This window comes from Alligator mississippiensis, chromosome 4 (genome assembly GCF_030867095.1).
Source record: "Alligator mississippiensis isolate rAllMis1 chromosome 4, rAllMis1, whole genome shotgun sequence".
Classification (NCBI taxonomy): Eukaryota; Metazoa; Chordata; order Crocodylia; family Alligatoridae; genus Alligator; species Alligator mississippiensis.
Window position 1 is genome coordinate 159,848,852 of NC_081827.1, and position 26,258 is coordinate 159,875,109.

The 26,258-nt window shown below is 49.1% G+C and overlaps 1 protein-coding gene across 2 annotated transcripts; it reads right to left on the reverse strand.

Annotated features, from left to right (window-relative positions):
• Positions 1-898: 898 nt before the first annotated feature.
• Positions 899-24,980, reverse strand: PRR29 (proline rich 29). Of its 2 annotated transcripts, XM_006271541.3 has the most exons (6): positions 24,703-24,952; positions 21,489-21,579; positions 13,520-13,635; positions 4,900-5,099; positions 3,321-3,391; positions 899-2,738 (listed from the first exon to the last, which is right to left on the reverse strand). In XM_006271541.3, exons 1-6 carry the CDS (start codon positions 24,778-24,780, stop codon positions 2,707-2,709), a joined length of 588 nt encoding a protein of 195 aa, XP_006271603.1. In that variant the 5' UTR covers positions 24,781-24,952; the 3' UTR covers positions 899-2,706. The 2 variants fall into 2 exon arrangements, with proteins under 2 accessions (XP_006271603.1, XP_019331345.1); XM_019475800.2 differs by lacking the exon at positions 3,321-3,391 and having other exon boundaries at positions 24,703-24,980.
• Positions 24,981-26,258: the final 1,278 nt, after the last annotated feature.

Sequence of the window (26,258 nt, forward strand, 5' to 3'; positions counted from 1 at the left end):
TTGCCAATCTCATATGTATCTAGGTATCCACAGCCAAAAAAAATTATAGGCAGAAATTGAAAGAGATCTTTAGCTTGGCTTATGAATGTATAAAATTCCATGATTTGCTATATGATCATTGTAGAAACAGATCACTGATTGAAAAATTTATCAAACCACTGACTGAAAAATTCAAAAAAAGGACTTGGAGATATACCACCAAGGATCAAGTGACTACTTCTGAAATTGCAGAGGCATGATAGATACAAGTCCCAACCTGGACACAACTCAGTGATGGCAGACACACTTTCAAGAGCATTCCCTCCGTCAAACAGTCTATAAGCTGATGATCTGGAATAAACTGTAACCATACCTGTGAACATAATTAAAGCATCATGCAATGTATCTTCAGGCATTTGGGATGAACTGGTGATGGAAATGGATAAAGATGCAACATTGCAAAAAGTGATGCAACCAATAAGTAAAGGAGGAAAAAATTGCCCTGTCCCATTTGCATAGTCTCAATATAAAAATGAACTCTCAGTGATCTCAAGAGTACTCATGAAGGGCATACAGGTTATGATTCCTGGAGTGATGAGAGAGAAAATTTTGGAACATATGCATGAAGAACATCTGGGAATGACCAATTCAAAAAGGAGAGGCAGAGATGTTGTCTTTGATCTTGGATGAAGAATGATACTGAAGGCCTGGTCTGGGGGTGTGGAACGTGTCAAAAGTACAGGGATGCCAAGCATGAAGAAGCAATGATACAGTCTGAGCAACTTATGATTCCATGGAACAAAGTGGGAATTGAATCCTTCAGTTTGGGAAGACATGACCATCTGATTATAATAGACTACTATGTTAATTTCCTGGAAGTAGTGATGTCCGCTTGAAGATACCACAGTGACAACAGTCATCAAACATGTTACATTTATATTTGCACACCATGGACTTCCAAGAACTATAATTCCTGGAAATTGACCATAGCTCAAGAATAGGAAATTTCAAAGATTTGCTCAACTTTATGATTTTCTTTATGCGATGTCCAGTCTCAGATACCTTCCAGGCAATGACTGGACTGGCAGAATATGGAGTATGTCTTGTGAAGAACATGCTTAAAAAAGCAAATGAGGAAGGAAAAGATTCCTACCTGGCACTACTGAACTTCAGATCTATGTAACTGTAATCTGGAAAGTCACCTGTGGAACTTCTCTATAACTTGAGCCAGATGTTAATGGTGACAGAGGAATCTGTTGATAGTACAGAAAAGACTGGAAAAGTACAAAGAGAAGCATAATTACAGTATAAAAGCAAAGCCACTTCCAGAGTTAAAGAAAAACAAAGCTCCGGTACGAATCTGGCAAGATGGACACTAGCCAGTTAAAGCTACAGTAATTAAAGAAGAGTCAATCACTCATACTTGGTCATCATGGATGAAGGGCAAATCTTAAAGGAATCAAAGATATCCTCTCAAAATACCTAACAACGAGAATGATATGAGTGAAAGAGCAACAAGACACCAGCTGAAACAAATTTACAAGTTGACCCAGAATGTGACCAGGAGACTAAATGTTCAATTGTAGACAAGATCAGAGACAATGCGGGGCTGCAATACAGCAGAGATGGAAGAGTGCTGAAACAGCCAGAAGGCTGGTTGAGGGATATTTGTTTGCGTTTGTGATAGTTATTGTTGTAATATTATTAATCTAGTTAGGCTCTCGTAAGAGGGGAAGATATGACATAAGGTAAGTCCTCCTGGATATACAGAATGTCCAGGAGTGTGGTATCCCATAAGACCCTGGGTGAGGTCATCGGGAGCTTCTGAATGGCAGAACAGAAGCAGGCCAGCCACAAGACATTTGCAAGGACAGCAGTAATAATCTTACCTCTCTACTGTAAATAGCTGTAGATATGTTTCTGGATATATTAAAGAATTGTTTCCACATTACAAGCCTCAGGATACCACACTCTGGGCCTTGTGTTGCCTTCTGTTGACCTTCTCATGGCCAGATATTACCCTAGTCCTTTCCTCTGTGGCTGGCATTTATTGTCCAGCTCACCTGCATGCAATACATGGAGAGGCCTGCAGAGGACATGGGGATACCCAGGTCTAGCCCACCCAGCTCATTCCTTCCTACCCCAGAGCCATGCCAGCAAGGCCACGGACATACAGTCAAACAGCACCCAAAAATAGCTGACACCTGGATATCATATCTCTGATTTTACTGTGAGATCCAGTCCAGGACACCTGCATTGTCCCTTGGGGCTGGAAAACACCCTGCTGTCCTCCACCACCACAGCCAGGAACTAGAGATCTGATTGACCCATCACCAGGGCAAACAAGCAAGTCTATTCCATAAGGGGAAGGACATTTTCCCATGTACTTGCAGCTAATGGTATCAGGCCTGGGATCAGAGCTGTTGTTGTGTAAAGAAATGGCCACACCTTGGAAGCGACTGGATGATGAAGTGTCATCCTTTTTGTAAATTGTTCAGCTGATAGAAATTCCAGACAGACTGTCTGGTCCTCTCCATCAGGACAAGGTTAATGACAGGAGACCATGTGTCACAAGACTTAATTCAGTTAGTGAGGGTAATAGCAGTCCACCAGGGCCAATCTCAGGAGCTCCATCAGGCCTCAGATGCACTATCAGTTGCATCTGGTTGAAGTCCAAAGGGATAGGCAAAACTGGAAGTGCCGGCGATGGGTGGATGTCTCAGAGGCTCACAACTTCCCCTCAGCAAAGTCATAATACTCTGTGAACAGAAATAAGATAGTTGCATGGTGAAATGGGATAGTCTGTGACCTTTTTTCTCAGAGGCACTGCTATCCCAGGTGTCTGGAGTTGCAAAGCCAGAGTGGCCCCAGTGCTGTGCACTGACTTGCCCACTGACCAGAGGGATGATGGGATTCAGGCCAGAATTATGAGGCATAGATAAAGGATCCAAACTGACTCAAGCAGGGAAGGCTGCAGGGTTATGGTACAGTCGAGCTAACATGTTTAATAACACTACCCCTCTGGCAAGGTGAATGCTGTGTAGACTTGAGCTGACCCCGTGATTCGAGTCAGCTACAGGATGTTTAAAGCTCAGGTTAGCATGTCAGAGAAGGTGGAAAAGGACAGTGACTGGGAACAACCCAGGGACCCAGGGCTTAAGGCTAGGCACAAACCTGAGGTGTCAGGCCTACTGAACATCCATGGTGTTCTGGCAGGTACCCATAAGGGAGTGAGGCAGCCACGAGTACTTGCCTCTGAGAGGGGGCCCGTGCATGTCTGAGGGCAGGGAATTACCCCTGTCCAGGGAAGGAGCTGTGCTGCAGCCAGGCCAAGGCCCTACCTGAGGCAGGCGGGATATCAGCTCCCACTGTCCCAGTGGCACTGGGTGGCGGAGGCGGAGGGACCACTAACCTGCAGGAACAAACAGGGCAGGAAGTGAATGGCAGTCTCGGGGGAGAAGGTTCCTCCCTTATGCCTAGTAACAAGCCAGACAGCAGTGTCTTTCAGTTAACAGAGAAGGTTCCTGCTGGAGCCCAGGAAACCGAGTTTTCCTGGGGCATACCTGCAGGCACATGGAGTAGTGAAGCCTTGTTGCCATTGCCCCCTCCTGTCCTGATGCTCCTGGGACCAAGGCACTCCCTCCCTCTCTGCTAATTTCATAAACCTATCAGCCCACTTCCAGGCCCTTGCACTGCCCATGCGTAAGAAAGAGCCCCAGGCTCTCTGTTATGTTAGTAGAAGAAGCAGTCCAGCAAGGGAGCTCTGTAGGCTGGGCAGGGGGCAGCAGCTGCCAATTGCCAGGGCAGCTGGGATAATGAAGTAATTAGCAGCCAGCCTGGGCAGTCACCCGACCAGATGTAGGCAGGGTCTGGGGTGCATATAAACCTGGGCCTTGAGGGGGCAAACCACATTAGCCCTAGTCACCGCAGAGTTAGGAGCTTCTGCCCAGGAGAAGCACCCAGGGGCACTGACCAGACTGCTTTGCTGCCTGAGTTGCTCCCAAAGAGCCATGCTGGGAGGTGTGCTGGCCCTAGAATGAAAGGGTTGCCCTCTTAAAGGGGCAGAGGGCAGACAGCAGTGTCCTTCGGTTAACCGAGAAGGTTCCTGCTGGAGCCCAAGAAACAGAAAGAGTTTTCCTGGGGCATACCTGCAGGCACATGGAGTAGTGAAGCCTTGTTGCCATTGCCCACTCCTGTCCTGCTTCTACTCTTTTGCTTATCTTACAGCCCAGGGGCTTATGTTAAGTTACGACTTTCCCCGGTGGATTGGGATGAGGCTATAAGGAGAGGAGGAAGCCTCATTAGTGCCCAGTGAGGGTGCAGTCACAGAAGGGCCAGGGGCCCAGCAACTGGAAGGGACAAGTGAAACTAGTACCTCAAAGCCAGATCCATCCCAGTGTGCCTAGGCTAGCAGGCCTAGCTAGATTAAAGGGGCAGATGACGAGGAGGCCGAAGCCCCAACAGAGGGACAGTGTACTGGTAACACCTGCAAGGCATGGGGTGTGGTAAAGGGAAGGTTTCGGAACTGTGCAATTAGCCCATAAGGCTCTGGGTGACCAGCCAGGCATAATTGCTTATGGGGCCTAGCTAGGGACTTGAGACTAGAGGCCCAGCCAGGGGCCTGGGACCAGTGGGACTGAGGCCCAGCAAAGGTCAATGGGTAGCCTCCCTATTTTATTTCCATCGAGACATGGCAGAAGAGACAGGGAGGGTACCCTAGGGGCAGAGCAGGGCATGGTTGCTGAGCCACCAGGGGGCGTCATGGTCACCCTGGCACTCCAACGTGTTACACCATGGCAGCAGCACCTCTTCTTTCTACAGCCAACAACCTGTCTCCCTGGCTCAGTGCATCTGGTAGCAGCTCATTCCTCAACATCTCCTACTGCTAACGCCTCACTACAGCTATGTCCATTTACTCACTCATTGCGATTTCTTCCCACTGAGGCAGGGTGTTGGTCCAGGCTGAGGTGCCATACAGAAGGATGTTTCTGTGGCTGGGCCGGGGGCTGGGCTGGAAGCTGCCATGGTGGAATGGGACTGATGCTAGGGTAGGGAGGATAGTGGTGGTAGAATACCAGGTCTGCTTCATCCTCCTCGATCTGCAAAAGGAGCAGGTTCATCTGCAGAGACAGAGGAAAAGACAGAGCTGTGCAGTATCCCCAACATCTTGGTGACTCTCCCTGGGCACTGGGCCTTGAGCACTGCCCAAAGCTTTGCCTCACTCTTAGCATCTCTCACGAATTCACTTCTGAGCTTTCTCTTCCCTCTCTACTCTGTTCCTGTGCCCTGCTGTACTCAGCTGGTCTTGCCAGCCCCTCAGAGCCTCATATGACTGGAGACACAGCTTTTATGCCATCTCAGGAGGCTGCAGTGAACTCATCAGCTCCTTCCAAATCATGTGGATACGCTATTTGGGGACACTGGAGCCCATGAGGGCTAGAGAACCAGGAGGAATCTCTGGGTCTCAGTCTGTCTGTCTTAGAAAGGAAGTCTCCTTTGCATTCACTAGAGTGAGTCCTATCCCTACTGTGCTGTGCCGGTCACTAAAGACATACCTTAGTAGCTGCAATGAGAGTTCACTAGGTTCTTGGGAGTTAGGGTGGGTTCTTAGGTGAGGCACTGAGCTCTGTAGGCCTTCAGGGATCACTGTCCTGCTGCTTCAGAGACCAAGGGTCTGAGTGGCCCCTTCTTCAGATGCCACCTATACTGGCAGCAGGTCAGGCTCCTCTATAATGTATCAGGAGGCAGAGTAGGCCAACTCCAGGCTGATAGAGGGGTAAGGGGTTGTGGCCCATTCAAAGCTCTGCAGCAAGTGAGCACTCAGGATGCAAGAAGATGAGTTCTGATCTCCTGCTTCATTCAATAACGGGATGTGCAGTGTCTGAAGCAGAGTCCAGAAGTTCCACACTCCACCCACCGTATGGCCTGGGCAGTGCATATGGAAGGAGCCAGAGGCCTTCTCTTGGGCATTTCTTGACTTTTGAGCACTTCAAAGTGCAACCAGGATGTTGGCTTAACATAGTTCTAGATGGGACAGACCACCCCCTCCAAAGCAGCATGAACAGATAGATGAGAGGAAGGATGGAGTTGGGTCCTGTGTGCAGAGCCACTTTCCTGACAGCTCCATGGGATCTAGACTTAGGCACTGTAACAGGGAACCTTAGCCCTGTTACTAGGAGGCAGGGCTGCCCCTTTAAGACCCCAGTCTATAGGAACACCAAGCACCAGGAAAGTAGGGATTAGTAGCCCAGCTACCCAGGCCGGTCAGCTGGCAGGAAGGGGTACGCCTCTAGACACACATAAACCCCAGGGCTGAGGCTGGCAGATGGGGTCTCTGGCAAGCTGCCTGGGGAAGAGAGCTCCTGCATGGCAAAACTAGCTGGCAATGCTGTGGCTGCTGGCCAGACTGTTGCTATGACTAATGAGTCTCCAGGAGTCTACAAGGTACCCAGAGCTGGGAGGTACGCAATACCAGTTTGGGGTTTTAAAGAGCCAGAGTGTGGTTTGTAGGACTCATATTATGTTATAGCCCAGGGGCTCATATTTATGTTGTTGTTTTATCTGGTGGACTGGACTGAGGCTTAAGGGGAGGAGGAGGCCTCATTGGGGCACACTACTGTGCAGACCTGAGCGCCAGGGGGTGCAGTGACAGGGGGGTGAGCAGACCCCAGTGCCAGGAGGCACAGTGATGGGGGGTGCAGAGACAGGGGGAATAGCAACAGGGAGTGAGCAGACCCCAGTGCCAGGGAGCGCAGCAACAGGGCGTGAGCAGACCCAACGCCATAGGGTGCAGGTCAACATCTATATACCATCTGCGAGGTGTGGGCCACCGTGTTGGGGAGGCCTGGAGTAGTGGATAGCGACCCCTAGTGTCAGGGTAGTAAATGAGCAGCCTCCTGCCTGAGTAACATTATAATTATTGTTCCATCAAAGCATGGCAGGTGAGAGAGGTGGGTGGGTAGCCCAGAGACAGAGGGTCAGGCTGATGTTAGACAGGCCTTGGAATGAACCCCTGTCACAGGCACCATGTTGTAGGGGCAGGGAGTGGAGATAGGGATTTCACTGTACAGTGTTAACAACTAAGTGACTTTAGTATTTATACATGAGGCCTTTTATACCTGTTTAAAACCAGGCACAGTAGAAGCCTACTGTTGAGGTCTACCAAAGGCACCATTCATACCACCTAGGCCCAGACAAGCCCATTGCAGAGCAAGCAGTTTGAGGGCTGGGGCACAGTTTCTCCTCACACTTCCCTAGGGATGCAAATGAGTTTTGTCCAAGATGACTACACTATAAGATTGTGAGGGTTGCCAGTGATACAAAACTGGCAAACAGAAAGAGATAAGGGCAGCATGATTCTAGAGCTGTCCAGACCGCTTGGTAAACTGAACTCACTTGAACAGCATGAGCCTTAATGCAGCCATGTGCAAGATCAGACATCTAGGGATAAAGACTGGGCTCAATGAGTGATGGTCTATACATTGAAAGGCAGTTACTCCAAAGGGATTAAGAGTTGTGGTGGAAAGTACTTATAGACTAGCTCCCAGGGTAATGCTGTAGCTAAAGTCTAATGCAGTGATTCTCAACCAGGGTATCACAGCTGCCTGCGGTGCCTTGAGATCCTTTCAAGTGTGCCATAGAGTGCCACACAATGCTAGCAGTGCTAGATGTGTAAACATGATTCACAAGATATAACAAGAGATTTCAAATAGGAATCCATAGCATTAAAAACATTCTGACTGGTTATGTCTTTCTGAGTTCTTTGCTATGGAACAATTATCCTATTATTTTTCTGTAGTCAAAAAGGGAATGAAAATCAAGATCTAATATTTTCTGAAGGGTAACTCAAGCCTAAAAAGGTTGAGAACCACTGGTCTAATGCAATGTTGAAGCGTACATAGGCATAGAGTACAGTGTTGGAACACAGGAGTGGAAGGGGCTGCCAGGGTGGGGGTGTTACCTTTTTCCATAACACAGGTGAGACCATTGCTAGACACTGCCCAATTCTGGTGTTACACTATGTTAACAAATTGGAAAAGGCTTACAGGCCTGACTATGCCTGGGAAATCCATCTCACTCTGAGAAGCTACGAAATCTCAATGCAACAAATATTATCAGGTAATTGAATCAGCCTGTTAACACCTTCCCTGGGCGGAGTGAGCTATATCCAGCTCATCTGCATCTAGGCAGGTTTTCATTGGCAGGTTTTGTGGTTTTACCACAGCCATTGGATACGTCCATCAGGCAGGGGCCTACCATGATCCCATAATGCGTATATTCTGTTGCATGATGCACATATTCTGTTGAGTCTGGTCTGCCAGGGTAAGTGGGATTTCCTCAGCTGGGGTGTTCAGTGGGGCCATACCAAGTTCTAAACCAGATCGGTGTATTGTCCCCAGTGCAAGTAATTTCACCAAAAATGCTATGGCTTTGTTCTCATATAACGGACCCTTCTACTTCTCAGCATCCCGTCTGCTTGCTGTTGTGACAAAACATAGTTCTTCACTCCCATTAGCTCAGCAGAGCCAGCCTGGCCAGCGGAGAGGACACTGGCGTGTGTTCCTTCCTGTGCGTCTGTCATGGGCCCTAACAAACAGCCCAGCCTGGGCTAATTGCCTAGTTGGCCTAACATAGTTAAGGACTCCAGCTGGCTACTGTCTGGGCCTTTTGACTGGCTGCTTCTCCATTCATCTCTGGCTATGACAACAGACTCCAGGCCAGCTAGCAGTTCTGCTTAAGGTCTGCTTTTTAAGCTACTCTGCTCCTGTGTTCATTGGCATTCCTGACCCTGCTTGGCTCTGTTCTTTGATCCTGGCTTGCGGATTTTCCCTTGGATCTGGTAATCTGCCATCCTGTTCTGGATCATGACCCTACCTGTGTTTTGGACTCTGCCTCTGGATTTCCCTTTGGATCTGGTAACTTGGTCTTTGATTTGTGCCCCCGATGGGGCCTGTGGTTGCCTTTTGCCCTCCCTCAGTGATCTAGCTACTGTGTGGCTGTGACCGCTATCTAAAGATAGACAGGGCTGGATTAACGCATAGGCAAACTAGGCCCAGGCTTAGGGCCCTAAGTGAAGAAGGGGCCTGTGGCAGGGCACTGTGGGCACCTGCCACTTTAAGGGCCTGGAGCTAGCAGCTGCCAGGTGCCTGCTGAGGGCAGCCATTTTGGATCTGGGGCTGCCCATATAAACAGGGGAGTTCTGCTGCTGGAGGCCAGGCAACAACACTGCCTGGCTGGAGGGCTGCTGGGATCATCTGGAGGTAAGAGAGGAGCTGTAGGGGATGGTCAGGAGGCTCCAGGTCTTGGGCATGACCTAAAACTGCACCCTGCTGGGAGTGGGTGGCCTGGTGGGGCTCCCAGTGGCGCGGGAGCCCCCAGGAAATGACAGGCCAGTTACCACCCCAGTGAAAGGTGGGTTGGGGAGCCTTAACCCCTAGCCCTCACAACTGGGTGGGTTACCCCTTGTTTGGAGGGCCTGGAGGGTGGACCCCTGGAGAGAGAGAAAAGGCCATAGACTCAGGCCTGTCTGGACTTCCCCTGACTGGCCCACGCTGGGGCCAGGAGTGGAAGGGTCGAAGGGCCGGGGGCCACCGCGAGGAACGCCCAAGAGCTGAGGGCTTGGGGTTTCAGCTGGCCTGGAGGTGGGCCAGGGCTAGTGAGCCAAAGGTCCTGGGGGACCACACCTGTAAGAGGAAGCAGTTCAGGGAGCTACGCTGCCTAATGTGAAGGCGGATGAGACCGCCTGAGGAGAGGAATCCAGGCGGGCATCAATCAGGAGGATTCGGGGGGGGCGGTGATTATGATAGCAGCTAGATGCCATCAGCGAGGCTTGGGCTGCGGTGTAGGGAAGGAATGGAGCCACAGATAGCACCCCCTGGCATCGGGGCAGGAAATGGGCAGCCTCCTGCTTAATTACATCATTAATTAATTCCAGCAAGGCGTGGCAGGCGAGAAGACGGGCAGTTAGCCCAAAAACAGGTGGGCAGGCCACAGTTAAATCAGCTCCGAGCAGGCCCCCTGTTACAGGGCCCAGTTGTGCTTATTTTACATATAATTGAGTGGGGGGGGGGGAAGGAATATAAAAATGTCATCTTCAGCTGGGGACCCACAAGTTTGCTTGCCTGGGGCACACTAAAGGGTTAATCTGGTCCTAAAGACAAATACAGACAATAGAAGTGAAGGGGGAAGATGGACGCAGTCCAGCTGCTGCATCCGGTAAAAGGGAAACAGCCTTGAATCCCCCTGGGGAAATGAAGTATTACTGTAAATATTATTTTCTTTTGAAGACAAACTGTAATTAAATTCTTTTGCCATGGTATTATCGGTAATAAATTGCTTGTACGCTCTTAATTCAGTGAGCACAGCTTTGCTGTATTCCCTGCCTGCAGCCAAGCTGGGTGTGGAGGGGCCATGTCTACACTGGCACAGACTGGTGCTGTAGATTCACTTCAAAGCAAATCCCAGTCTGCACAGAGAGCTGCCTGCAGAAGCAATGGGTGCTCTCTTGGCTGACTCAATGGGGAGTGTGCCAGAGACCCACACAGCTAAAAACATGAGTCTGCAGCAAAAGCGCTAGAGCCAGGCTGCCCAGCTGGGATGTAACAGACTGGCAGCTCTTGTGGAGCTGGCATGGTGGTGGACATACAACACATGCTCCCACCAGGGCGCCTTCAGCCAGGAGGCAGATAATGACATTGCCTAATTTCTCTCCTTCCTTTCCTACACTTGGAGGGGCAGGGCAGGGTGGGGTGGTGGGGGAGGATGCTGCTGAGCATAGCTGCAGGGGCAAAGGCAGCAGCTATGTAGTGCTCCTCGCCCCCCTGGATGATGGCGGGCAAAGTGGCAGTCATTTTCAGTCCCTAATCATATTCACAGTCTCCTTCAAGGTGAATAACCCCAGTAAATGGGACCCGACTGCTTTGAAGACCCAGAGGGATGAGCGATGGAGAGCTCCTTATAGTCTTTGCCCATCAGCCTGGCTCTTTAGCTCATGCTGAGAAATAAAGAGGTTGATCTACAGATGCTGGAAAGGACGGTGCTGTAATTTCTGCCTATGTCAAATGCAGTTGTGACTGTGGCATGGAGAGTGTAGGAATTTTCCAACACATGCTCTTATGTGCTGCAGTAGGAAGGATCTACTGCAGTGAGAAGAAAATCATTTCCACTCCACAATGGACTTAAGATAGAATTTCCTATTGAGTCTCTGGGCTCCTGCTGTTTGGCGTCTGGTAACAAGTGCTGCACTCCCGCACAGACAGAGCAGGAGGTTTCTGTCTCTATTGATTACCCCTGCCCTCTGCCAGGCAACAATGAATGCACAGATTGTGTCAGGGAACCTGCTACCTCGGGTCGCAATGATGGAAAGTGTCCAGCAGATATAAGAGAATATGCATGTGGTGCAGTGAGTGCCCCGATTCAGCCCTGCGAATAAAATGTGACACAGCTGCCAGGCAACCTTGAAGGCACCACAACAACTGGAAAAAGGACCTGGGACTTGGTGCTATTGCCAGGTGAAAGATCCTGGCCTGTATCATGGCTGAGCCAAACGCATGCAGCTCCGCTGATGGCAGAGTAGTTGTAGGGGATGTAATAGTCCCCACAGGATCTGGTACTCCATGGACCTGCAGCCCTAACAAAAATCAGGTTAAGTGGATGTAACTTGCAGCTATATCACTGGTATAAGTAACCACACTGTAACAGAAACACAAAAAAGCATACAAAATTTATGTTGTTTTAACTATTCTAGTAGGTTAAAGCAGTAGATGCTATTTAGTGTGGACACAGATTTATGAGGGTAAATTTATAAAATACTACTTCTCGTACAGGAATAGCTGTCCCTGTATTAGAAACTTTACACTGCTATAATTGCTCTAGGGCTGTGCAAAGCTTCGGTTCCTGATTTGATTTGGCCCGATTCAGTGGCTGAATCTCCGAATTGAATCAAAGGACCCTTTAATCTCTCTGAATTGAATCGGAACCCTTCAAATAGATTCGGAGCTTCAGACATAGACACAGCTCTAAATGTTTTTTCTACATACCTCTAGGTAGCAGGGGCTTGCGAGAGCTATGATGCTGGGGCAGATACAGCGTCCCACAGAAGCGTGGGGGCTCCCCAGCGTGCTCGACAGCAGACCTAGAAGTGGATCAGAAGCACCTCCAGTCCATTCCTGGGTCCTCTGGGGAGCATGCTGGGCCCCACCGCTGTGCCTCCCTGTGCTGTGCCTGCTACCTCAAGGTATGTAGAAAAAACTTTTAAAGCTGTGTCTATGTCCGAATCGCTGATTCTCCAAATCAGCATTGAATCTTCAGATTCAGATTTGGCCAAATTGAATCGGGGACAGTGATTTGAATCAATAAATCGAATTCCTGTCCCTAATTTGGGCTGAATCTGAATTGAATAGGGCCCACTTTGCACACCCCTAATAACTGCCTGTTCATTGGAGGGTGGTGCCGCGTTTGCTTTACCACACCAGTGTGACTAACTTGTGTTGTTCTGAGGTGTACAGTGTTTTCTTGGGCGGTATCTGGTTGCTGCCATTTTTTATATATAGACTGCTGGAATCTGTATGTTCTGGAAGGCTGGCAAGCTGTCTTCCAGATCCCAAAGATGACGCAGACAATACAACTTGGATACATATTTTGCAGCAAAAGCTCAGGAAGGTTTAGTGTTGTCCGGCAGCACACCAGTTGGTCTGATCAACAGTCAACCCAATTTGGTGAAGCTTGTCCTTGACTGGTAGAGACACCATACAGCATTCACGCTCCCCTAGATCTCTGTGGGACAGGCCTCCCAACTCCTGTATTTATGCTTGCATACCCATCTTGAGCCTCCTCTCTCCCTCTCCATCTTTAGTTGTTTTGTTTGCCAGTTCATGCACCTGCACTCATTAGTAATTTCTAACTTTTACATTGGTAGCTTCTGTTTTTGTATTCCCTTCAATGTCTTTTTGCTCATTAGTGCCTTTTTTATGGTTTTGGTGTTTTGTTTTTTTGTGTTTTTTTTACTGGGTAATCCAGCGGTCAGTATGCCCCTTTCTTCCATACTGCTTTTTGCCACCATAGTTCACTACAGCTTAGCATAACTACAGCCTATCACAACCAAAACTCCTACAACATGGCACAATTTTGTGTATAAACAAGGCCATGGTGACCATGGAGCACTTTTCCAGCTGTACTGGCAAGGTGGATTTTTATACCTACAAATCTGGGCTCTACACCAGGGCAGCAAATTTACCCCCAGGACCACAACAAGCAGTACTGGTGCCAGTGCAGTTTTGTTGATATGTGGGTTTCTGCTGTTGGCCAGGGATCATCACACTCTGACCTACCCTGGCTGGCCTTGACAGTGGAGAAATGGTGTATGATGATGACTCAAGGGAAGGAATTTTTAAAATGCTCTTTGTCTTTCACTGTCAGGGTGGGAGTTTATGCATCTTCTGCCTTTACCCTGGGAACTCAGGCAATTAGAGCAGAGCAGTCAGCTTCCCCCTGCTTTATTCAGTTTCTGGTCAATGTCCCCTCCCCAGTTTGACAAACGTACCTGGGCAGTGGGTGGAGCTGGGCTGAGTCCAAAAGATGTCAGCGCTGACATGGTCAGGTTGTTCATTATGACTTGGTGCATCTGGGCATTTTGAATCATCATTAATTCTATTAAATCTGCCAACATAAAAATATTAACAGCTTCTGTATTAGAGAGAGATTAAGGTGAGAGATCAAAGCCCTTTAGAAAAGGGAGAGGATTAAATTGCTTAAAATGACATCATTTGCTAATTTGCAGCTACAGCTCGATTATCACACAGCAGAGCATGAGAGACAGGGCTATAACTTCTTTATGTCAGGAATTACTTAGTCTGGTCAGTAGGGCTGTGAGAAGCTTCAGTTGGTGATTCAACTTGGAGGAAATTTGGCCATCGAATCGGGCCGAATCTCTGAATCTGAATCGAATCAGGGAACCAATTTAAAGGTTCAAATCAATTCAAAGCTCTCCGAATTGTCAGAAAAGATTCGGAGAGCTTTGGTTCGGGCAGTCTCCAGTGGCTGCAGCAGGGAGCTGCAGCTGACTCCCTAGTGGCAAGTACTAGGGGTGAGGGAAGGGGGGCTGGGGGAGGGGACCGTGGGGGGACCCCTGCCAGCCCCCCCCTCCTTCCCCAGCGCCCCCCCCCATGGCTGCCCCCGCCCGCCTGAGCCCTTGGTACTTTAAAAAAAGGCCTTGGTGCTCATGGGGTGCTGCCAGGCAGGGAGGCAATTCCCCACTGCCCTCCACTGCATGGGGGGCTCTGCACAAGCCCCCCTGCTCCCCCAGGCCTCCCACAGGTGCCTTGCCCGGGCCCACACAGGCCCTTTGTTCCTTCAAATCAGATCCAGAGGAAGCACTGTTATTGACTTAGGCAATAACTCAGGGGCCAGAGCACTTAACAAGGAAGTTCAATTCTTTCTGGCCGAGGTGACTGAGGCCCATGTCTTCTACTTCCTTTGAGAGTTCCCTACCCACCAGGCTCTTGGCTATTGGGAAGGGGGCACAGATCTCATTGTCACCTGCTGAAACTACTCCACCTTACATGAAAGAACTTGAGTTGCTGGCACAGGGTTGGCAATTGTCTGTAAATTTACAGGTACACCATAAAATAACACCGTAAAAACACTTGTCCATTTAAAAAAAAACAAAAAAGTTGCCTTCTGTAAAAACATGAAGCTACTACATCTTTAAGGGGAGGCAGAGTTGAAAGAAGATGGAGTATGGAAGAACCACATAATATCTGAGCAGAAGCACAGCACCCTTTAGGGAAGTCTTGTCAGGGCTTTATGGCCCGTGGGAGCCTTGGTAGACCCCACCTCCCGCCCAGTCATGTGTTGCTGCTGGGTCCCTTTCCTGTCCTCTGCCTCTAACAGCTGCTTGCCTTGAAGATAAAGGGAGAGGGGCAGTATGGTCAGGGCTAAGCTGCAGGCAAGGAGAGGAAGAGGCAGTGGGTGGGGGTCTGTGCCTAGACAGGAGTGGAGCCAGTAGGTGTAAGGCTTGGGGGCAGTAGTGTAACTAGGCACTGACTATAAGGGGTTGCCAGTATGCACCCCTCCCCAGGAGTCTTTGCCATGGCAGGGGCAGTTCTGCCTGGCCCTAGAAGCCCTAAGCAGCCTCATGCCCCATAATGCATAGTGCTGGAGAGGGAGAGGCTCCGTCCTGCGTCCCACCCTGCCCTGGCTGAGCAGTGCCTGCCCCAGTCCCACACCCTCTCTCACTGTGAGGGCCTTGGTCTGCCCTCCCCACATCCCTTCTCTCCCCCTGCCCATTCCCCCACAACAGACTTACTACTAGCCAGATGCTGCTCTCCTTGCTGCTGGGCTGCGCTCCTGACTGTGCATACTGCAGCTGTGTGTATGCATGGGGCATTTATTAGCCACATTATTGCCATATCAGGCAAAAAAAGCCAATTTCTAATGCTATAAATTTTCCCTATATCAGTGCCGATCCAATATGGGACTGATGTAATGGTGTACCTCGAATAAAATTTGGAATTAAGCCTTGGAACAAGGACTGGAACATAGATGTCTCCTTTCCTCCTTCCTTAGGTGAGTCCCCTCACCATGAGCTTACACAGCTGTGCTCACCAATAGGAAGGGAGAAGAGCACTTCACTCTGGATTTTGTTACTTGTTACACTGTTAAGTCCTACAAATGTTGATTGGTGTTAGTGCTAGTTTCAAGTGTTAAGAAATCCAGGAGCCACCCAAAATTACTGTTATAAGGCCTTCTCACTCCATCCTACCGTACAGCATAGTATCTGGGGCACTTTCCTGAGAGGTGGCCTGGAATTCTTCCAGGCTGAAGAAGAATATTATACCCAGGTCTCCCATAGCCTGGTTAGAGTTCCCAAACTTCTGGCCTATTGTATAAAACGGGTTGGTGCAAGCAATGCTATTGCCTGCTTCAGTGTTTTGAAATGAAACATGATCACTCAGATTTTGATAGAATGTGATAGCTATTGAAAACAAGGGGCTATACACACGATCCAGGGTGGAGGGGGGTGCTTTAATTTGAATGGCTCCGAGAGCCACTCAGATGGTGCTGCAGGTGCTTTAATTAGTATTCAGCATCCCATGCTTCAAAATGGGGTGGCGGGAGCTTTAGCTAAAGCACCCCACTGCCATTTTGAAACATGGGGGCACTGAATACATGCTACACAGAGACTGCTGGAGTGTGCTAATTAGCACGCTCCAGCAGACTCATAGCAGACTTAATTGAGTCTGCTCTGACGCATGCTAATCAGTACGTATTGGAGCAGACGTCCATCATGTGTATAGGTGCCCAAAATTTGCAGCTACTTTCAGGAAAGAACTTGGGGCTGTGCATCCCAAAAGGAAGGGAAGCAGCTGAGTCTGGTGTAGCACTGAATTAGGTGCCTTTTTAAATCCTTAAAGCAGGATTTAAGACGTATTCCTCTCTTTGGAGTTTCTCATTGCTTATCTCTAGGCAGCTCTGTACCCAAGCTGCCAGTTGTTGTAGATCACTTTCTGGGGCACCAAATGCTCTCCAGCCTATGTGCCCAGCTCAGGTAGAGCTAGGAGAAGCCACTGGAGCACAGGATGCTCGTAAACTGAGTTCAGCATGAAAGCATATTTAAAGCCAAGGGAAAGGCTTCTTCATTGAAGATATCCCTGCTTACTGCTTAGGGTGCAGACAGAAGTTATGGTTGTCATGTGATTGGCCCCCTGAAAATACTCTACAGCTGTGCTGTGACACATGCATGGCTACAGAGTGTTTCTGAAGTGGCCAATTGAACAAAAAATTAACCCGCATCAAATGAGGGATCAGATGAAGGTGCTCCACTTTAGAGCACCTTAGGATATTTGTGTTCCTAAGGTGCTGGCAACTTGCTACCCCCTCCCCCCTGTCTTGTCCCTTCCTGCAGACAGCTCCAGAGCTTGGGGGGTGGCAGGACTGGGGGAGAGGGGCAGTTCCTTAGCTACAGGCAGGTTTCTTGGGCTCCTGCAAGCAGGATGTTGGGTTGGGGAGGGGGGGACAGGGATGCTTTCACTCTTGGCCCTTTATGTAAATCACCATGAGTCAGAGTGGGAGCCCGCGCATCTGTCAGTGCCCTTACTGATTGTCTGCAAATGAATCTGCTTAGAGAGGCTGCTTTTGAAATACTTTGCAACTCATAATAAAAGCTAAACGCTAGGTTACATTCATATAAACTGCTCACAGGCATGTGTCAGCCTGGGTATCTGAATGCATGGTGGATATCTTGGCCTAATTTCTCTGGGTATGAGGATAATGTTACCTTTTTGCCTCCTGAGAGTGCTGTGAATATAAATCCATTAACATTTGTGAAGCAGCCAAGTCCTGCAGTCATGAGCAGCACAGAAAAGCCCAACAAGAGGAAATGAATAATTCTGTCTGTGGGGTTGATTCTGAGAAGTGCACAGAAAACAGGCCCAGAGCCACCCAGCCCACAACAAGGAGCAAACAGAACATTGGGTGGCTACTGATTAACTGAGCACCATTCCTATTGTGCACTGAATGAAGCAGGAGCCTCATGGAAGAAAAAGTCCAAGATCATATAATTAATGAAGGTATCATACACACAAGAACACCTAACTGATGTTGTCTGGTGGATCTCCACTTTGATATCTCCTAACTTCAGAGTGCTTTGTAATCTTAATGTTCACCTAGTGTGTTTGTCTGTGCATAGGTATGTTATTTCCTAGATTTTTAAAGAGACAAACGGGAAGAAACAAATGTTCCATTCTGCAGCACTGTATGATCACCTCATGAGTCATCAGCAAAACTCGAGTCATTAGCTTATAAACCTCTGCTGCTCGAGATGCAGCTGTAACTAATAGCAGGAGTGGGCTGTGAGGATGAGAGCTAAAGAGGAGTGAGTCACACCATTTGTCCATAGGTTTTTCAGTTTGGTGCTGGCAGTAGTGGAATGGGGTAGCTTGGGGCTCTTGCATTTTACCCGGGCTCTAGAGGTATGCTGTTATGGTCACGTGTCCTTCTGCCACTTCTCTATGTGCTTGGATGCTTCTTCCCTCTTCCACTTCTCTCCCATCTATTTGGCTCTCAGTCCCAGACTTTTTGCCCAACCACTCTCATCCTTCTGTTCTCATGACAGCAACCTGCCTAAGCCTCTTTGCATTGTCTGTAATGGGTTCCCTCTCTCCCGTGGTCCCAATTATAGTCTCTTTACTCAGCCAGTCTCTGCCTCATCCCAGTTTGTAGATACAGTCTGCTGCATCACAGCTCCCAGGCTCAGTTTCCCACTCCCCAACTGCCATCAGAATCTGTCTGAATCTACTTTTTTCTTTCTCTCTCTGGTCCAGTTCTTGAATTCTCTCATTGAATTAGATATCTTCCTCCTCTGTCATGCTTGAGTGCTGACATGGTTGGTCAATGAAGGGCCAGTTTCTGCCATCCCTAGAGGACCTGGGAGCAGCAATTACAGGGAAAGTCTCTCTCTCTCTCTCTCTCTCTGTGTGTTCTAGTATTCTGGGGCTGGAACATTATCAATGGCTCTGTGGGGATGGGTCATGCCCACTCTGTAATGTATAAGGCCTGCAAGGGAGGTAGAGCATGCTCAGTGTGAGTGAGATCTTCAGCAATTCTGGCTACCTTCTAAGCAATCTGTACTGAGCTGAGATCTTTCAAAGGCCAAACTTTCAAACTTGGCAAAAATTAGGAGGTTTCTCACATATCTGACACCAGAGCCACCTCTACCTCATGCACACATACCCCTCATTGTCACTTATGTCTCCATAGCAGAGGGATGCTAGAGCTTCTCAGAGAAAAAGTCACCAGAATTTTTTTTTTTTAACCTCACAAAACAAAGTGTATGCTCCTGGTCTGGTTCTTGAAAACAGCTGAAATGATTTGGCACAAATATTTTTTAAACATTCTGTTGGATGTAGAAGCTCAGCTTGGAAAAAAGTTTGGTGCTGTAATAAACAATTCATATCGGGGGTTAGCATGAGAAATGGTGGGTAGGGCTGGCAAATTTGCTCCCAACCGGAGCAGGTGAGACCCAGGATGTTTCTGCTCCCCTCTGCAGCTCTGCTCTGTTGCAGCAGCCAGGGGGAGCTCCAGGCTCCCCTGGATGCCAGCCCAGGGCTGGCAGGGGCAGGAAGCTGGTGAACTGTGTGTCCCAGCCACGTGGGATCAGACCCAATCCCCATGTGACCAGGAGGGGTGTCCCCACAAGGACACTACTTAGCAGCCACAGGTCCCAATCTCCCCACATGATGGGGAGAGGAGTCCTTGCCTTGGGGGATAGCCATGTGAGGGATCAGGAGGGTGCCAATCTCCACATGGCTGGGAGAGGCATCCCTGCCCACCAGGGATTCTGTATGGCAGCCATGTGGGGCTCAGGAAGGTCTGCTCCACTGCTCCTGTGCTAAGCCCCTCATGGGGCTTAGCCAGGCAATAGTAGGCCCCCTACTGCCTGGGCAAATTGCTCCTGGCCAACATCTTTGCAGTAGCTAATGCACAGTTAATCTACTACCTGTATTTTCAGGTTGTAAATAACTGCACATTAGCCTATTACCTGTGCGCTAGGCTGCTGCACAGTACAAATAGTGACACTTTACTGTGCAGTAATTAGTCTACTGCGCTGTAAAGCATCTCAGGTAGACATACCCACAACGTCTTTATACTTTCCAGAGAAAAATCTTCCTTTATGGGAGTTATGGTTAGAGAAGTGTATCGTCTTTCCACCCACCCTCCCCTATGAAATCTTTAAAGCAAGGGGATGCTACCTTGTGATTCATCATTTTATTTCACTGTCACCCACACATCACAAGGAATAACATTCCTTCTGTTTCCAACCAATAAGGGAACAGATTAAACTCAACGTATTTGGCTGCCTACACACATGCTTGTTAGCGTTTTAATTAGAATGTATTTCTAATTAGAATGCTCCAGTGTCGCTGCAGTGTCTTGTGTATTAAGCCCCTTCATGTTTTAAAATGGCCACAGCATGCTTTATCTAAACCTCGTTGAATGAAGTTTACATAAAGCATCCTGTGGCCATTTTTAGAAGTGTGGGGGCTTAATACACATGCCAATGAGGTGTTTTAATGAGAGCAGTTGTCCGTGAACTGTTCTAATTAAAATGTCCCCCTACCTCACTTCTAGCACATGTATAGGCAGCCTTTAATTGCCTCCCTTTAGAACCTGAAACCTTCAACTAAATCCCCAAGCTCCTCCACAAGAACATCACATGTTGATCACTTGGCCTCGATGAAGTATTTATCTAGTGTCTGTCATTGGCTATCCAGTCACCTCACAAACTGACATACTTATTGCTACCACACCCTTGTATAATATGAAAGTGCTGTTAACCTCCATTTCTACAAAGGAAGTAGGGTACCAAAGAAGCCACCTATTTTTCCAACCTATTAGGCACATAAGTGGATTTAGGTATCCAAAGATAATTCTGTTTCCCCCTACTGGAGTCCCTGAAAAACAGTTAATGCAAAAGGTATATGGGTTGTCCTTCTCCTCACTACTTTTTTAGTGACTCAATCTTAAGAGTAAGATGATGGTGTGTTACAAAAGTAGGCTCATTAAGGATTTTTCAGGTGTTTGAACAGAGTGGAATAAAATTGCACTTAGGTACTTAAGTCAATCTGGACACCCAACAAATGGAACAGAAACAGGCCCTAAATGACTTGCCAAGGTTGCTAACTGGGTATGTAGAAAGCAGGGCTTTGAACCTGAATATGGGTGGTTGGGAATGAGGTGGCTGAGGGGTTTAGCTTTTTCATCATGATTCTGGAGGCGAGTTCAGGCCCTGCTCTGTAGTTTGTGCCAATGGCTGCTCTCAGCTGCAAATGGAAAGCTGGTCATTTGGGTTGTGGAGTCAAAGATGGCCAGATGTAGTGCTGGCCACATTATTTCCTTGTGTGCAGTTGGCTACAGAGACTGGTGTGCCTTAACTTAACTGTAGTGATTTAAGGGGTCTCTTGGCTTCGGAGGACCTTCAGTTTGAGAGTTAGTTGGAATTTTTTGCTCAACAAAACAATTATTGTCAGAAAAATTTCACTTTTTGGAAACCAGTGACAGGGTTATTTAAAAAAACATGAACAAAAAAAACCCTTTAAAAAGGTCTGATCTTTTTGCTTTGACATTACAAACTAGAACCTGTTGCTGGTCAACTGAAAAACAACTTGGTCATATAGCCCTTTTGCTTAATTTTTTATAAGAAATGGCTGACATGAAAACTAACATATAGAATGTATAGAAATGGAATATTTGGCTGGACCTGCTCTGAAATCAGAGGATCGATTTGCAAATATTTGCCAGGGGTTGTTTTTTTATTCCAAATTTGGGACAGGAAAAGTCATTTAATATTTCAAAAAGTTTTGTGGGATAGGAAAACCCAAACCTTAATCCTGAGTTGCAGAAGAACAGCTCTGCCCTCACATTTCTGTCCCCAGTGCACCTAGCTTAACCAAGAGTGCTTGCCAGCATGGTTGAGGTTGCAGTTTAGTGTTATACGGTTGACAGTGTTGTACCTTCCCGGACGTGTCCAGACCTTATAGGCTGAGCAAGAGGAGACATGATCCCAGGGATCTGCTGAAATATTATCATGGGTTGTTGGGGCACCTAGAAGACAATGCAATGGGCAGAAGTTAATTCTAGTAGGTAAGGCAAGCTGGTGCCACCACAGCACAGTGAAATTGCTGGCATGGAGGGGTGTGTGTGTGTGTGTGGGGGGGGGGGGTGTTCAGGTTGAACCTCAGGGGTTCTTCCTTATTGTTGAGATAGCACAGACCCCCTATTCCTACTGGCTGGTTCAGAAAGAGCTCAGGTACTCTGAATGAGGCACAGAAGTATGAGGCAGAGCAAGGAAGCACATAAAAGATTTGGAGAGAGATGCACAAGGCAAGAGGGACAAATGGTCAGGGAGGCCATGACATTCAGTCTGGTGTTGGAGTGTCTTGGTGGGCTGGGCCTGCTCCTGACACTGAGGGGTTCCCCATGCCTCCAGCCACACTCCTCACTGCTCTTGTGGGAGCAGACGAAAGGCCATGCAGTCTGGGCTCTGCCAGGGCCTGGCCACAGGTCAAAGGCCAGGTGCCTTTGGCTGGATCCCATGGTGTGTGGGGGAAAGTGGGGCAGAGCTCTAGGTTGAGCCATTGGAGAGCAAGCATCCCCTCTGAGCACAGGGGTATTGAAGCCTGAGCAAATGAAAGACTGAGGGACAGGGAGGTTGGCCTCCTCCAGCCCCATTCGCTGTGCTTGTGCTAATGCTGGTCTAGCACAGGGGTGTCCTTAGCCACCCTCCATACATGAGGAGGGTTCTGCATGATGCTTGGGATGACCACCTTTTCAAAATGTAAAAGTGGGACACTATGCTTTCCTGCCCTGCTCCACACTTCTGCGCCAGGTCCTGTTCCCTGGGCTGTGGAGGCCTAGGGGGAAGGGCAGAAGTGTGGGGAGCCCTGAGTCTGCAGCAGGCAGCCTCCATCTGCCTCCACCCCACGCACAAATCTGGGTGCGGGGAGCATGTGCCTCTCCCATGCCCAGGAATGCACTCAGGAGCGGGGAGCCAGTCCCCCTGCTGCACCCTGGATAAGCTGCCTGTGGCTCTGTCCTGCTCCCTGACCAGACCCCACAGCCATCTGGGCCACATGTACCGCCCTGGCTGGGCAGCAACTCCAGTGCCAGCCTTAGCTGCCAAACCTGCTCCACCTTCTCCCCCCCACCCTCCCCGCACAGCATTGCCTATGCCCCCTCCCCTCCCAAAGACTTATCTGCAGGCAGCTAGGGGAGCTGCTCTCTCCTGCTGCCTTGCTGTATTGCTGTTCTTGTGCATATGTGCATGTGCACACATGCATGTGGTGCCCCCTGCATTCCACTCCCCTCAGCCCCAAGCACCTCCTTGCAGGCTGGGACTCTGCTAGCCTGCAAGGGGAAACCTGCTGTTTCCCAGGTTTTTCTCCTTCAAAGGAGAAAATCTGCATTTTTCCGCAGCGAATGGAAAACCGCGATCCTTGCGCATGATACTGGGATGATAGTTGCTATGGTTTGACTCTCTTGAGGGGAATCCAGGACAAATGCTGTCCCAGAGTCATGCAGCCTGGGACTGGGACTTGATGTTTACATTTCAGGACTGTCCTGCCAAATTAGGGATGTGTGGTCACCCTAGAGCAGTGGTTCCCAACTTTTTTTTACCTCAGACCGGCACAGGAGCGGGACAGGGCACATGGAGCCAGCTGTCTCTCTCCCGGGGCTGCCCTGCCGCCCAGCACATGACTGCCAGTGGCAGAAGCTGCTCGCCCAGGAGGACAGGCGGGAGTTCACACGGGGGCTCGTGCCAAGACCCGGCAGCCAACCCTTCGCAGCCCGGTACCAAGCCGTGGTCCAGTGATTGGGAACCTCTGCTCTGGGGGGGCACCTCACCATGAGCTCCCATGCACCTAACCATTTCAAACAAATGCCCTCTGCAACCAGGTTTTCCCTTCCCCTCAATCCCCACACTTTACAGCAGTTCTTCCCCTAATAGCCTCGCCTTGCCTCAGTCTCTCCTTGGATTCACCTCATGCTTGGCCCAGTCATGAGGTGCCTTTCCAGTCTCCTGGAGGTGGATGCTGATGACCAGGGATCCTAATTTCATAGTTGGTAGGGTCGGAAGGGACCTGAGCAGGTCATCAAGTCCGACCCCCTGCCATGGGCAGGAAAGGATGCTGGGGTCAAATGACCCCGGCTAGGTGATTATCTAGCCTCCTTTTGAAGACCCCCAGGGTAGGAGCCAGCACCACTTCCCTTGGAAGTTGGTTCCAGATCCTAGCCACCCTGACTGTGAAGTAGTGCCTTCTGATATCTAGCCTGAATCTACTCTCTGACAACTTATGGCCGTTATTCCTTGTTACTCCCAGTAGTGCTTGGGGGAACAGGGACTCTACCACTGCCTGCTGGTCCCCCTTGGCCAGTTTATAGACGGCCACCAGATCCCCTCTCAGCCTTCTCTTGTGGAGGCTGAACAGGTTCAGGTCCTGTAGCCTCCGCTCGTAGGGCCTGCCTTGCTGTCCCCTGATCATGCGAGTGGCCCTCCTCTGGACCCTCTTGATGCTGGCCACATCCCTCCTGAAGTGTGGTGCCCAGAACTGGACACAGTACTCCAACTGCGGCCTGACCAGTGTCACATAGAGGGGGAGGATCACCTTGGACCTGCTTGCGATGCATCTCTAGTTGCATGACAAGGTGCGGTTAGCCTTCTTGACTGTGTCCCCACATTGGTGGCCCATGTTCATCTTGGAGTCAATAATGACTCCAAGATCCTTTTCTGCCTCTGTGCTGATAAGAAGGGAGTTCCCCAGCCTGTAGGTATGCTGCTGGTTCTTCCTCCCCAGGTGCAGTACCTTGCACTTGGCAGTATTGAAACCCATCCTGTTCTCATCCGCCCACCCCTGTAACCTGTCCAGATCTAATTGCAGATTGTCTCTGTCCTCTAGCGTGCCCACTTCTCCCCACATCTGAGTGCCACCCGCGAATTTGAACAAGGTGCTTTTCACCCCCTCATCCAAGTCGTCCAATCCTGGTTTTCTCCAATTTAAAAAAAATCCCAATTTTCAGGTTAAGAAAAGTAACCCCAAATCCACATTTTTCTGTAGTTAAACTGAAATCCACTAATATATCTCCAGGCCCTGGATCTAGCTGGTGCCAGCTAATCATGAAGGGATCAAGGAAACAGTGCCCTTACATGGCTCCATCTCAAGGACTTACTGGTTGTTGGATGATCTGGAGCCCTGGTGGAATCTCACCCCAGGTCCCGCTGGAATCTTCAGCTGCTCCTGAATTCATGCTTCAGGCTCAGCTCTGCTGTGGAGTGAGCTCTCAGCAAGGGACTGGGTGTTGGCAGTTCCCTAGAGCATAGCAAATCAGTGGCCCAACACCACGGCTAGTTGCTATAGGTGCCGTGCCTAAACAAACCTGCCCCAGAACCACTGCAGCCAGGGGAAATCACTTCAGCAGGGCTGTGCCAGTTCCTCGTGATCCCAGCAATACAGCCAAACCTGAGTGGCTGTCACTGGTATGCTGTGCTGCCATGCGGCATACCCCTGAGAGGTCAGGGTCAAAGCTAGCCATGGCACTGAATGTGTGTGGGGGCACAGGGCATGAAACTTCCATATTCACCCCCTGGGCAAATGGTTACTCTTGTAAAAGCAAATATTCGCAGACACAGGCAGGAGGTTTGCAGTCTGGCTGCAAGTGTGTAAAATTCCCCCTCTGGGCCCCTGCAGAAGAGTCTGCTGCATACAACCTGAGCCCTGAAGTGTGGTGACAAAGGGCTAAAATACAGGCCATACCTCAGTAAATCTTGAAACTCATTAAGGGAGCAAAGTTCACTCTAGGGTTAGGCTCCCGTGCCCTGGGCCGGCACAACCCCCTACCATAAAAACAAGGGCCACATTTTCTCTTAGGGGTTTAGATGCCTCATTCCAAACCTGATGTTGCCTGTTTGCATTTTTATGTCCTAAACGCCTTTAAAAATCTATCCCCTGCCCCAACATTTCTTGAGGTTTGCTTACTGCAATGTTGATTTTACCTAAGGATTTGTGATCTATCTGTGGTTCCTAGAGGCCTGGAATCCTATGATCAACATAAGAATCTCAACTTTCAGATAAAAAAATAAGGTAGGTTTCTGGTGCTTGTGGTTGCAGAGAAAAGGTAGAAAATTTGACCCTGTAATGGCCAAAACCCAGGAAGTAGAAAGAGATCCAATGCTATTACTTCTTAAGCTAATGAGTTTTGAGGAGCTTGAAATTAAAAAAAAAAAAAGAAAAAAAAAAAGAAGGTTTTGCGTGCTTGTGGGTGGCAATATTGAAACTAATGTTCCTAGTTACTCCTAATAATTTTTCCAATGCCCTTTCCCAGGATGCACTGGAGCCCCTGGATAATGTTCCAGAAACACCCTAGAGCAGTTGGGGGTCAACCTTTCAGTAGATGTGCCACAAATTAGCCTCACCTCCTCCCCCTAATTCTGTTCCCTTGCCCGCTCTGTTGCTCTTTCTGCTCCCTGCCCACTATGGTGCTCTGCTTTCTGCTTCTTGCCCTAGCTGCCATTCTGCTGCCCTGATCTGCCAGATGCCACACAGAGGCTGCCTGTGCCAACTAAGCACCCATGCTACAGGTTGCCCACTCCTGACCTAGGGACTAGTCTCTGCTAGGGTCCTTCCAAGGTTTGTCTTAGGACCATAGAAAATACAGGCCCAGGACAACAGAGTAGGTATGTACCAGAAAGAGTCAGGTCTGTTTGTTGCTTTACAAAAAGTGTGGGG

Coding starts and splice junctions, on each gene's coding strand:
- PRR29 (XM_006271541.3), bottom strand. CDS start 24,780: ATGAATTCAGGAGCAGCTGAAGATTCCAGCGGGACCTGGGGTGAGATT. Junction 21,580..24,702: donor TCCAGATCATCCAACAACCA/GTAAGTCCTTGA, acceptor ATTGTCTTCTAG/GTGCCCCAACAACCCATGAT. Junction 3,392..4,899: donor GTGGGAAGAAATCGCAATGA/GTGAGTAAATGG, acceptor TTGTTCCTGCAG/GTTAGTGGTCCCTCCGCCTC.